The sequence below is a fragment of the Convolutriloba macropyga genome, chromosome 3, assembly GCF_964194025.1.
Source record: "Convolutriloba macropyga chromosome 3, txConMacr16.3, whole genome shotgun sequence".
Taxonomy (NCBI): Eukaryota; Metazoa; Xenacoelomorpha; order Acoela; family Convolutidae; genus Convolutriloba; species Convolutriloba macropyga.
The window spans coordinates 74,233,219-74,246,488 of NC_134470.1; the positions used below are offsets into that span (position 1 = coordinate 74,233,219).

Sequence of the window (13,270 nt, forward strand, 5' to 3'; positions counted from 1 at the left end):
AACTTCATGTTAATAGTGGCAAAACTGTGGTTTGACATTAATCTATCTTTTTCCGCCATTGTTGCTACGAATAGTACGAGAAAAGGGGTGGCGGAAAAGATAGACAAAATCTATTTGAAAATTTGCCCACAAAAGAATTGTTATCTACAGAATTGCTCTCTACATTAATTTTGGCTATGACTTTCCATATGACTAATCAGTTAAGGTTAGCGGCTGTTTCTCATTCTCTGGTGCGTTTGGTCTGTTGTATTTCAGAAGACGGAAGACGGAATGCGGATTGTATTGTGAACACATTCTCTAATGAAATAGTCGCTGACATTGGTGGCAGCTGCTTTACTCGTAAGACAAATCGGTGACCGGACAACAGATCAAAAGGACAAAAGATTGAAAACAGAAAAATTGGGACAGGAGACCGAAAATTAATCTCTATTCTCATTGGCTGAAATTAAGCTTTATTTGCGCGCTAGCATAAAATTTCCGCTTCTGGCCATGCCTCGCTAGCCATGGCCATGCCTTAGCGGCCCGCGGGACTTGATTTGAAACTATCACAACCGAACAAATTATCGCAACCGAACATGGAATACACTGTATTACAATTAAGTGCTTAAATCTGATTAGCCAATATACAATTTGAATACTTAATTTTCGATCCATTGTCCCAGTTTTCGCTTTCGATCTATTGTCTTTCGATCTATTGTCCTAGCACCGAGAAATCTGTTCTATATCATAGGATGTTTAATCAATGTCTCCAGATGCTACAAAACTTTTTAATATAGTCTTGCTTGACTAATTAGAAAAACTGACCAAAAAGAAAATTCGAAAAAAAACAAATTTGGGTGTAAAAATGCCAAAGCCATTGTTGAACTTTTGCAATAGTCGAACAAACTCTAGTAATAGAGAATTCAATTTCTGTTGGAGATTCGGCTGAAAACAACTATCTTCTAAAGAGAGTTTCAGCGCCCAAGAAATTAAGAGAAACTGATGAAAACTGTTAACGTCGATAATATCAAGATAATATTTATCAGAATGAATAATGCTGTTTCAATGTTACTCAAGAGCCGAAAGGTAATTTGCCATAAACGTCACAGCAGCCTCTAGAATTCACAAAATTTAGTTGTCTATAACTTAGAGTGAATTGGTGCGTTTAGGTTCAATTCCTGGTTTCAGATGTAATTACTTATTTATTTTCAGAGAGAAAGCGAGGAGGTATATGTAAAAAAAATATGAAAAAAGTAAAAATAATCCTTTATCAGCAAATAGGCTGACAATTGAAAGAACTCACACCCATTACGCTGCATACAGATTGGAGGATACTAAACAAAAAAACAGACAACGGAAGAGCGGCTTTTTGCGAACCTCAAGTAACACTGGACACTCTTTCGCGCAACAGTACAGTGGCTCTCTAAGATAATGCTGTGAAACTGTTCAAAACTGCAAACTAATTAAGCACTAAGCAATTATAACCTGAACAATTCCAAACAATTGTGACAGAAACGGAAGGCGTCCTAAAATCCCGCCCCATAATTTACGTTTCTTCTGATAACAACCACGAAGAAGCCCTAACACCCAGCCACTTCATTCTACGACGACCACATCTAGCCTTACCCCCTCTAACAGCAAAACTGAAAACATTCAGGAAGAAAGATTTCAACTATACGCAAACGCTTTTGGACCACTTCTGGAGGGGACTTCCAAGAGAGTACACTTCAGACATAATAAGCAGAGCAAAATAGAGAGAGCAGTCAAAACAACTCAAAGTGGGCAATCTAGTCTGGATTCTGAACGAATTTACGCCAAGATGTATTTGGCCCCTTGGATGGACGGATAACAAAATGTCATTATGTAGCCGACGAAATACCAAGATCATTTGACATTCACTAAAGCAGGTACACTAACTCGCCCTGCAGTAAAACTGTCAAGAGTCATAGATGAAGAAGAACTGATCAACACAAGGAGCGTAGCAACAAACCCAACATACCTCCAAACAATATTAGAATTATCGCCAGATGTTTCACTTATTCATTTTCTGACAACCAGTCATTCAACATTCAATAATATTATTTACCCTTTTTTCTCGTTGTGTGGGAGGATTGTGCATTTTGTCAAAAATGCAAATTAGCTTTTAGATGTCAAACCACCGCGAGATAGTGAATTGCAACCCAGAACAACACCAGAAGCCAAACAGATCTACCTAATCCATTCCAAATCAAGTAACCAGCAGCTCACAAGATTGCCTAACAAACAATGCAGTTTACAATGCAAAGAGAAGATCAACAACTACGAAAGAGATTACAAGTCACAAACTCAATGTGTTTTATATTAGTTTTAATTTACTACCAGAGTATTCAGGTTTAACCCTAGTTTTAAGCCGTGCCCTCCTCTCGTTGCGGAGGGATGAAGCTCAAGCTTAAATATTTCAATGTTTCTTAATTTGAATTTTGCATGATTTGATTTCTAACTTTAGCTCATATGTTTTCCATGCTAATTTACCGCTGAAACCAAAATTTTGTGTATTCACTATTGTCAAATCGATCTCATAAGCAAGTTGATCAACTATATGTATATATATATATATATATATATATATATATATATATAATATGAATATATATATATATATATATATATATATATAAATAAATTAATTTTAGTAAATGTAATTAGAATTAATTGTGGCTTTTATAGGGTAAAGAATAAAATTCGAAGAAAACAAAGTTTATGAAAAAAATTTTGTTTTCCCTGCGTATCACAGCTAATAATTGTTGAAAAAATCCTTCTTGTAAGAATAAAAAAAGTAAAAGCTGTGGAGAAAACGAGCTCCCTCATTTAGCTGCCGTTTCCGAAAATTAGCCGGACAACGTGAAAAAAATGGAGTTAATGTGAGTTAATGAATTGAGTAGACTCAGATTTTTTTGAGATCTTTTGAATTGATTCAGGTGAATCCTAAACTTAATTGCCGCCCACATTCATTCTCTAAAAAGTAATTTCTTGAATTCTACTGAAATTTTACATTTCATTCTCGCCAGTTCGGAATTTTTCAAAAAACCACGATAATATCAACAACAAATGAAACGAAAAAAGCAGAGGCGTTGTTGAGATCTGAGGGGCCTCTCTCTAAAACTCGACATATCAATTTGCAAAACTTCCAATGGAATTAAATCAAAAACTGAACTTTTTTCAATAACTTCTCAAAAAATTAAATAAAAACAGTTGTCAAGAAAGCGAAAATGAATGCTTTTAAAATAGCAGATTTGCACTTCTGCGAAACAAAACAAAAACGAAGAAAACAAAAAACCCCGAAAAATCATATCTGCAATTATGCCGGTGAAAATTCATACTCCATAAAAATTTCAGTTAAAACAGTAATTTTTTGCAAAATTTGATCACCAGTTTTTCAATTCGGCCTTTTCAATCGGCTCAGTTTTGTAGTTTATGTACCATTTAATTGTCTTGTCCACCTTTCGTCCACCCTTTTTTGTATCAATTTAAAGCAAAAAATCAAGTAATTTGTAAAACTTTAAAGTTTTCATAACCCAATATATTTAAAAAACAAAAAAGTTGGCCTATTGATGCTAGGTTAGGAGAAATCCAATTAACTGTTGATTATATTTCTTTACAAGTATGACGATGCTGAAAGCTCCAGTGTCAGCTACTGCTTTCAAAATTAAAGTTCCGAACTGCAGAGGTATTATAAATACATTTTCGCTATAGTTGTCAAGCTATCTGGTATGTTGTAGAAAAACATGCATGTTATTTAGTTTTTTGATTGCTGATTAAATGGCATATTTCCATCGCGGTATGCTGGTTGACGTTCTGGAAAACCTTGGGCAGTGTGCTCATTGCTAGCACATGTTTTTCAAAATGTTCTCTTTGGTGTAGATCTTTCGGTACGTGCATTACTTCGGTCGTTTCGTTGGAAGTTTGACCTCCCTCTCGAATAAATTCCTCGACCTCGGTGAAAACTTCCACGGTTATGTCCTCTGCTGTTGTAGTTGTTGCTGTATCCTCGGCCATTTTGGTTTCCATTGTACTGGTATATTTGTCTGTTGTAGTTGTAGGCTCTGTAAATTGTTTTCCTGTTCTGTAGCTAGGGTACTGAGTACTCTCCACGCGCTGATGCGGCGGCTGTGCTACTTGCATTGATACTATTCCTGCCGCCATTATGCTTTCTATGGCTTGGGCCACTGCAAGGTTTCCTGATGCGTTTAGTGTAATTTAGTTCCGGGTTTATCTGAATAATTCTGACTCGTTTTTTGATGATAGCACGTAGTCCGTTTATAGTGATGTTGTCATTTTCTTTCAGTAACACTTTCTTGTACTTTAAGGGCATGCCTTGAAAGAAGGGTTTTCTTATTTGTCTAGTTCTTTATCAGTGCTGTCTCTGTGAGCTGCAGGGTCGTCCACAATTGCGAGGTTGGCGAGGCGTTGCAAATCTGCGAGGAAGTTATCTGGTTGTTCTTTCACCGGATCAATCGTCTAGGTTGTTTGCTGTGTTTTCGGCGAGTCGAAGGTAATAGTTGAGTGCATTACAGGCTAAGTGTAGGTGGAGATATCGTGCACGTTGGTGATGCGCTTCAGGATTTCTAGAAACAGCAATGCTTACTCTCAATAGTCCTTCAAATTCAGGCCAATTTTAGTTTTGCAGTCCTGAGAAATTTTTCGGATGTACGTGAGGCGGACTTGGATCTGCCATTTTCTTTCAATCAGTTCATTTGTGAAGTGTTTTTGTGGAACGAGCAAAGTTTGCGCTCTCCTATTTATGTGTCACAGAGTTTGCAGTTTAGGCTATTTGGTTGGTCTTTTTGGTTCTTCGCTGCAAGTTTTTGACTTACTTTTCTGTCGATTGTTTTGTCGTTGAAGAATACGAAGAGGCTTTGAGGTTGATAGCCTTCCAACAGTGTCATAGAAGTTTTGTTTTGGCTTGCCTTTTACTTTCTCTTTGCTAGCAAAACAAATAGGTTGATGCTCAAATAATTTTGAAATGGTAAAGTTGGTTTGTGTCTGTGGTTTGGTTAATTTATCGAATTCAATAATTTTGAAAGAAATTGTAAATTTCTGGTTTTTTTTGTGATACGGTTCCGTTTGATGTCGGTTTGATTATCTTATTGTGCGATAAAGTAAAGGCTAATTCCAGTCCTTGTTTTTCCAATGATTCGAAGATTTTAAGTTTTTCCGTTAATGGTTAATTCCATGAGTTGTAAACTTTTCCTCTTTCTTTTTAACAGACGTAAGTGTTCAACATCTCTGTCGCCATATGAGAACTCTCTTCTTAGTTTGCTTAAACCTTTTATATCTTTTTAGAGGCGGCTGCGTAGGTGCTAGTGCCAAGTGCTGTATTGTATGAAGAGAAAGCTATCGTTGCAATCTCCTTTCTAATAAAGGCTTTTAATTGCAAGTTTTGCTAAGTGCTATTCGCAGCGCGGGTTCGGTAAAAATGCTCTTCTTCTGCTAGAAGTTTTTCATTCAAGTATTCTGGTAACCAACTGAAATGTAGTGAGCAGAATCGTCTGTGTGTATTTCAAGATAAAAAATGCGTGCTGCATAAATTTACAAAAGTCTTTTTCAGTCAATCAAAATTCAGCATCGTCATAACAACGTAGTTTTGTTAGATAATTTTGCTTAAAAGTGACGTTTTCCAAGAAACTATGTATTACAAAATTTAATTGAGGTTCTTTGCTTAACAAACTTTGGAACGATTATGAATCTTGAAAACCAGTTGGACGGTTTCTCATTATGAGTAGCTTTTTAAGGTTCCTAATTTGGGTGCTGTGTTTGTTGTATTTTGGTTATTTTCCTTCTCTTTTAGACATTGATGTAACAGGTTTTCGTACTTGATACGAAAAAAATCATAGCAAGATTGATTGATGTTGATAACTGAGGTTGATAATACTCAAAATAATGTACGGGAGAGAAGACTACAAATTTTATTAGAATAGCAACTTCTTGACGCCGCTCCTAGAGCCTAAAGTATGGTAAAAATATGTAAGGCTAAAATACAAAGCATCATTTCGGTAAAGTTAAATACGCTGCTGTAGTTTTTTGTATAGTGGGGCGCACTCTTTAATCCTTGTTTCGATAATTCCCCCTTTTTCCTGATCACAATACAAGCGAGAGATTAAAAACCATTATAGAAGAGGAAAAGGCTGATGTCATGAGTAAGAGTTTCACTCAGTTTTAATTTGCAGCTCTGAAGGAAAGTTGATTGTAAATTGATTTTTTGCCAGATGACGTTGATGAAAAGACTCTGAATAGATATGTGCAACTTTGGTGGTAATTGGAAGCAATTAAGCTTTAAACTAAATGAAAAGTTTCTTCTGAAAATCCGCTACTTACTTATATTCATGTTTAACTGTTTTCTATAAGATCAAAATTGATAGACTTTTTCAACTGTGAATGAATGAGGACATATTTAAAATTTAAAAAATATTTAAGACATTTTGCAGTACCTTTTTACAGACTATAGTTTTGATACTAGTTATTGGACGAATTAGCACGAGTGCAGTGACCTAATTTAAACCCTATTATGGAGTTTAGCCGCCGGCCAATGAACTACGTCCATTAAATGCTCTCTGAAAAGGATAATTAGACAGTTGGTTTTTGTATCTGACAATTTTTTCAGTGACTTTTTGCTGTTCTTGATTTATGCGTTTTAAATTGCACTTAGTATTTATTTCAAGCAGCTTAACTTAATTAGTGACAGTTTACTTTTGAAAAAAAATGGAGAACGATCACCGAATTTGACTTAATAATTAAAATTTCTAGTGTTTTTTTTAATTAACTTTAAGCAAAACACACTGAAAACACTTAGACAGACCCCTCTGAGGCAGTTTTTAATTGATTACCCTCGTCAGTCAGTATTTTAATTGCTGCTCGCCCGGCATTAGTCGGTTATCTTTAATAACTGCTTTTTGCTTATGCTTACTATTCTAATTTTTACAAAAAGCTGTTAGCATCCAAGTTTTTTATTGTGATAACGCATGTAAAAATTGAAAATTTTCTTTTCTCTCAGATAAACTGGTTCAAAATTTGATCAAAAAATTTTAAGAGCTTTGTTTTATCCAAGTTTCTCGCTTAAAATTTTTTGATCAAAATATGAACAAGTTTTTCTGAGAGAAAAGAAAATTTTCAATTTTTACAAGCGTTATCACAATAAGAAACTTGGATGCTATCAGCTTTTTGTAAAAATTAGAACAGCGAGCATAAGCAAAAAGCAGTAATTAAAGATAACCAACTTATGCCGGGCGAATAGCAACTAAAAGACTGACTGCATGGTATTCAGCATGGTTTAAAATCGGGTAAAAATTGTTTATATTACTTACAGCTCTGATAACATTATGAGAGGTGACATCTTTGCGTTATATTATATATGACTGTTTTATTTGAGTTCCTTAGGTCCAATTTAATCAACTTACATGCCAGACAATAATAAAAGTCCATGCCGACCTTTACCAGCTGGCCAGCGGAGCCTAAATGTTGCTTTTCCTAAAAAAATAGTAAGAACATAAATTTCTTTGTTGCTGATTCCTATTAGTTTGACTCTATGTCTTTCTCTGGCCAAAACCTCAATTTAGGTAGTATTTGGAGGTCAGCCACACGTTAACATCATGTATATACTGCAATGTTAACATTTCATAAAACCATATATGACCTAGTATGATTACTAAGATGCTTTAGTAAATGTAGGCGTTTTTTGGTCTTTTGTTTAATTTCTATATGATCTTATGGTACGAAGTGTTGCTGTGCCAGTTTTTTTAGGATAAGTCAAGAATTCATACAAGTCATATATGACTTTGTATGATTACTAAGAATCATATATGACTTTGTATGATTGTTAAGAAACAATTATGATGAGCAAAACGGGAATCCACCTCTCATTCCATTCCGCCTAAAACTTTTAAATGATTGACAAAAAAGCAAAAGCTTGTAATATCTCTCATTTAAAGAGATCATGTCTCTTTGTGGATTATGCAGTTTCTTTCTTTTTTTTTAAAAAAAACAAAACATAGGCGACATAAAAAAACATAGGTGAAATTTAAGAAATAACAAATTCTATCCGACATCAATTTTAAAGTCGCACAACACCACATAAAGACAACCAATTGGACTTTAACTAGTTCTTTTGGATATTTTTTTGTTTCAGATGCGTTCTACTATGATGGGTCATTCTTCATCCATCATCGAGGAAATAGCAGCTTAACAATAACAAGTGACGAGCTGCAAACAGCGGATATTAGAACCGAAAGTTGTCCACACTTTCCATCACTACAGGAATTTGATCACATCCAACAAGCAAATTCATCGGTGGACGGCGAACCAGCAACTAACAACAGCAGAATCAGTGCAGATCAACAATTAGTGGAAGCAGAACAGCCGTCTGAAAATCTCAATCTCGTTACTTCAGAGTTTCGCAATGAACTGAATGACCCTGCCGAGCCTGGAGTTGAATCTCCAAGCCAGCATGAGATAGAATTTAACCCCAACGATCCAATTATACAAGTCATACTGCATCGGCTTAAAGCTAAGTTTGAGGAAATTGAAACGAAACAACTAGCTGACAAAATCAGGCAGTTGTACAAAGATGTGTTCGAGGAGTTGAAACAATTGGCTTTACAAGCGAATTACACAAGCAATCAAGTCATTGGCTTTCTCAATGGGTCGTGGATATGATTTCTTACTTCCAAATCTAAACGAATCCCTATAGATAGTAAATAATGGCAAGTTTGCTGCGACTATTTGCAATTTACTTTTTCTAAAGTTTTTGCGCAAATTTTTAAAAATTAATTGTTCCGACCCTCTTGAGGGGGGAGGAACTATATACTCAAATGGGTTTTTTTGTTCCGTGAATTTTCGCCGCTCGATATATTCATCGTAGAGAGTTGAGACTGGTATCATTAGAAAGCTCGTCCAGCGTAGAATATGGAATTAAAAAGATTTTTTTAATTTTCGTTTTCTACAGGGAGTTATCGAGGTTTAAACTTTTGAGAAAAGAAGAGTGAATTCACGTTGTTTTTATTCACATTTTCCGAAATTTTTGCCTAAATTTTCGTCAATTTTGCTAAAACTTGTTATAATTTTTAAGAATAGTGTCGTTGATTTTATTTTTGAAGACGAACAAGCATTGTTGATTGTTTTGATTTAATTTTTTTGGTCAAAAAATCTGGATAAACGTTTCAAAATTTAGCCTTTTTCATCAAAAACAGCACGAAATAAGCTACTTTAGTCCTTTTTGATTAAATTTGCCGACAGTACACCCGCAAACAACACTCATACAATCTTTGTAGACTCAGAGGTGGGCTATTTCTACTTCAGAGTCCGCTGAGAGTGCACTGCAGAATGCAGAATTTATTTTGAGTTTTCAACTAACAAATTATCTATATCAACAACATTCGAAAAATCAATTGTTCCTAACGGACAATAAGTATTAGCAAGGCTAGTTTTGGTCCATTCTTGGACTGTTACAATCCAAAAAAAAATCGGGTTGTAATCAGTCGGTCTTTTTTTTTAAAAAAAGACTTTTTTTAATAATAAAGAACAGAACATATCAAATCAAAGCTCAGGAGTGGTAGGTCCAACCAATTCGCTTGCTAAGCAGCTCCAAGCTAATGCATTTAGTTTTTTAATTGAAAGTTTATGGTCGTTTCTTTTAAAAAATAAAGACTTTTCAATAAATAATGGCTTAATTAACTTTTCCTCTATATTTTTCTTAATTTTTCATCTTCCAGCTTAGTGTCAGCAAAGAAAGACTGCTTCTTCTTTCTACTGATTTAACATTTATTCTCGGTTGCAGGTTTAAGCTTGAAGTTATTGTTTTCTGGCCTTGATACTACAAGATTTCAGATTTTTGTTTGTTTTGATATTTGCCAGTTTTTCACGTTTTCTAATTTTGTCACATTATCACATTATTGACAGTTCTCATGTCACCTTATTAGCATTCACAATAAGGCACAATTGAACATATTAAAATCTTGAAAGATATATATCATCGTTTTAACGGCCTCGACGCCTCATTCTTGAAGGAATCAATTGAATTTTTTAATTTTGTCTCTAACTGTCATTTATACTTTGTCGTCTCGTTCGTATGAAATTTCCTGTATAGTGATAAATTTCATTGGCTTTTCATGGCAGAAGAGGAGAACCGATATTCTGATGTTAGTAGATAGCTGATGGTTTTCGTGACTTTGAAAACAATCTTTTTCCAAAATTAAAAAAAAAACTTTTTCAACTTCGCAATTTTGTTCTTTTTATGTTTCTTTTTGTTACCTAATCTCGTTAGTTGATTACAGGTCAAATATGACATTATGGGTGTCAAGGGAATAAAAGGGATTGGTGTCCCAAAATCTTTTTTTAAAGAATTTGTTATGACCTTACTGGCTTCGACATCGGTTTTTCACAAAAAAAAGTTCTTTTTGTAGATGCAAGAAGTATTCTGGATAATTAGGAGGGCTTCCTTTTCGAGGGCTTCCTTTTCTTGAATAAAAGACCCTATTCAAATAGCGCTTTTTGTAATTAATGCCTTTCATGACATTGAATGTAATTTTGTTTCGAAAAAAAAATTAAAAGTATTACATACTTTAGCACTTCGCTTTTTTGTCTACTTGTTACCTAGTCTTACTAAAGAATGGCCACGTACTACATTATAGCTGTTTGATGAGGGCGCAATCAAATGTATTTTGAGTGCCAAAATTTGGCTTGACGGTTTTGACAGCGTTTTCTGGCAAGTTTCAATTGAATTTTTTTTTGTTGTTCTTTTTAGCCGCTTTAAAAAATGAATAAGGACAGGTCCTAATGCCCTTCTATAGAAGCAGTGGTAATCGTAATTTTGTGGTAATATTAATTGATTCCTAATGGTATTTATTACTTTGAAGTTAACTGTTTCAAAAAAATAAGTTAATTTTTTTACTTTACTGTTTTTGTTCTTTTTTATATAATTGTTACCAAACCTTTTTATGGACTGGTTGCATATGTTTTCTGGTGATTTATAAGTTATTTTTGTTTAGTTTTAGTTTTGTCTGACGGTATGTTGACCTTGTTATTAAATTTAGTTTTTAAGAGGGACATAAATTTTTTGATGTAATTAATGTTTGTTGTTGTTGTTGTTTGATTTTGCTGTTCGTCTTGACTCGCTTTCTTAATATTGACAAAATACAGCAATCTAATGCATCGATTTTTACTCCACTGAGTTATTTGCTTTGGAGGCTATCTTATCGTTCATTCAGAATTTTTTGAAAAAGACTTGGGCTTTTTTGGGATTCGCAAAAAATAATTTTTGGGTTTTTCTATCTGTTCCTCATTTGGTAGACAATTATGCCAAAATTGTGGATGGGCGGGGTCGGAACCTTATGTGCCATCGCACATTACCGAGCCGCTTTGTTTATAAGTTATTGTGGTATTATAGGTTTGTTGCAAAGTTTATACCGTTGACCAAACTTGTCATTAGCTTTTATCTAGTGTTCAGTTGGTTAGAAAACTTTTGCTTACAAAAGAGATATTTTTGGTATAGCTATTTAGATAACACAAATAATATTTTTGTTTGGAGAAACTATTTTTTTTTTAAATTCATGTTGGAAAAATGCGATTTTTGGCAACCATTTTGTTCTATTGTTGAGAATTTAATAGCATTAAATAGTATTGAATCAAGAAAAAGGAGCTTCTATGATGCGCGGCGACAAGTCGACTGTTCTTAAAAGTTATAATATTCATCTACCGGATTATGATACCAGACAGGAACCATGGATGTGACCTTGTTGAGATAGATGACTCATATGATTTAATTGACCCAGTGCCAAAAAAAGTTTCCATGCAAATCATGGCAATCATGGCAAGATCATGCACGGAACTTTCTGTATGGCCTTTATGGAGTCATATATGGTTTTTGGATATGGTTTATAAGAAAGGTCGACCCGGGCTAGCTTTATCGATGTGAAGAATATATTTCTTGAGTTTCATACACCCGAAACCTCTTCTCTTGAACAACTAATATAAAGTGAACATTTAACGTTTCTTTATACAAAGCATGATAACAATCCACAGCAGCGGCGCATTTCTTACCTTTTGCTGAAGTTAAAATCAATAAGTAAATGAACAATTTATTAAACATTTTAGAACACAAATAGCAAAACTGTTTGCAAAAGATTTTCCATCTTTAAGCAAATTTTTATGCAAAACTAATTAATTTTCAAATTTAGTTATAACATAAAAACTAATTTTGAAAAATAATCGAAGTTTTAATGGTTGCTACGCAGGCCATTAATAGCACTTTTTTAGTTCCAAATGCAGCTAAGAACGTATACCCTGATTTTAATTATCACTGACCAACAGCTTGAATCTAAAAAAACATTTTTCTAACATTTCTTCAAACTTTTTGTATGTATGGCCAGCTTTGCTTATAGTGCTCATCTTTGAGTTTTTATTTTTGAATTGTTTCCAATGGTGGACATTAGTGTCAAATTTTTGTACAGCTAAAGTTAGGCCATGCTGCAAAATGTAGTAACTTAGAGTAAATGGTGAACGCAAAGTAAGCCGAAGTAAAAGTAAGCCGACATAAAAGCAAGCCAAAAATTATGTTATAGTTATGTAACCTATCAGAAATAATAAATTCTTAACCGTTACAATGAACACTGTGCATAGTATGCATAGTATTATAGTGCATAATGTATTCAAATGCACCACAGAAACAAAAATATGTCAATTTCTAGACATCTAGTGGGCACGGGCCTCAGCGGACCGCTGTCCATGGCCATGCCTCTCATCCGCTGTGGGATGTAATCCGGAAAATGCAGGCCGGTTATCGCGGCGAAGCGTGTCTAGCGGCCCGATAGGGGCAAATTAAAATACGGGTATCCAATTATTTTTCGGCTTACTTGACCTCATTTTCAAAATACGACTTGCCTGCCTATCGGCTTGCTTGACCGCCATAAGAGTAAATATATTAATTTAAATGCCGTATAATAGGAAGCAATCCAAAAACATCCTTGTTAGACAAATATTTTCAGAAGTTTTATCTTGAGGTGATCATATAAATATGGAAGTTGTGAGCAAAAAAGTTGTGTTTTTTAATGTTTAACCACAAGTTTCAATCAATTTTAGTTTAACACCTGACTGGATGTTAAATTACACCTGAGATTCCAGGGTCACGTTTAAAGGTCCAGTAAAAAGAGTTAGCAAGATCAATAACATACTCTGGGCTCTGAAACACATTTTAATTAGAAACGACAGCAGTTATGGGGAAAGGCCAATTCAACGTGCTGGAATACAAAACAGAGTTGGGATA

At 34.5% G+C, this 13,270-nt stretch overlaps 1 protein-coding gene across 1 annotated transcript in view; it reads left to right on the forward strand.

Annotated features, from left to right (window-relative positions):
* LOC142336734 (uncharacterized) overlaps positions 1-8,667 on the forward strand; it is a 17,933-nt gene extending 9,266 nt beyond the window's left edge. Inside the window, exons 3-4 of the mRNA XM_075385646.1 lie at positions 256-339; positions 8,141-8,667. Coding sequence (XP_075241761.1) covers positions 256-339; positions 8,141-8,667 — 611 coding nt within the window. The remainder of the gene's footprint in view (positions 1-255; positions 340-8,140) is intronic.
* The last annotated feature ends 4,603 nt before the right edge of the window (positions 8,668-13,270 follow it).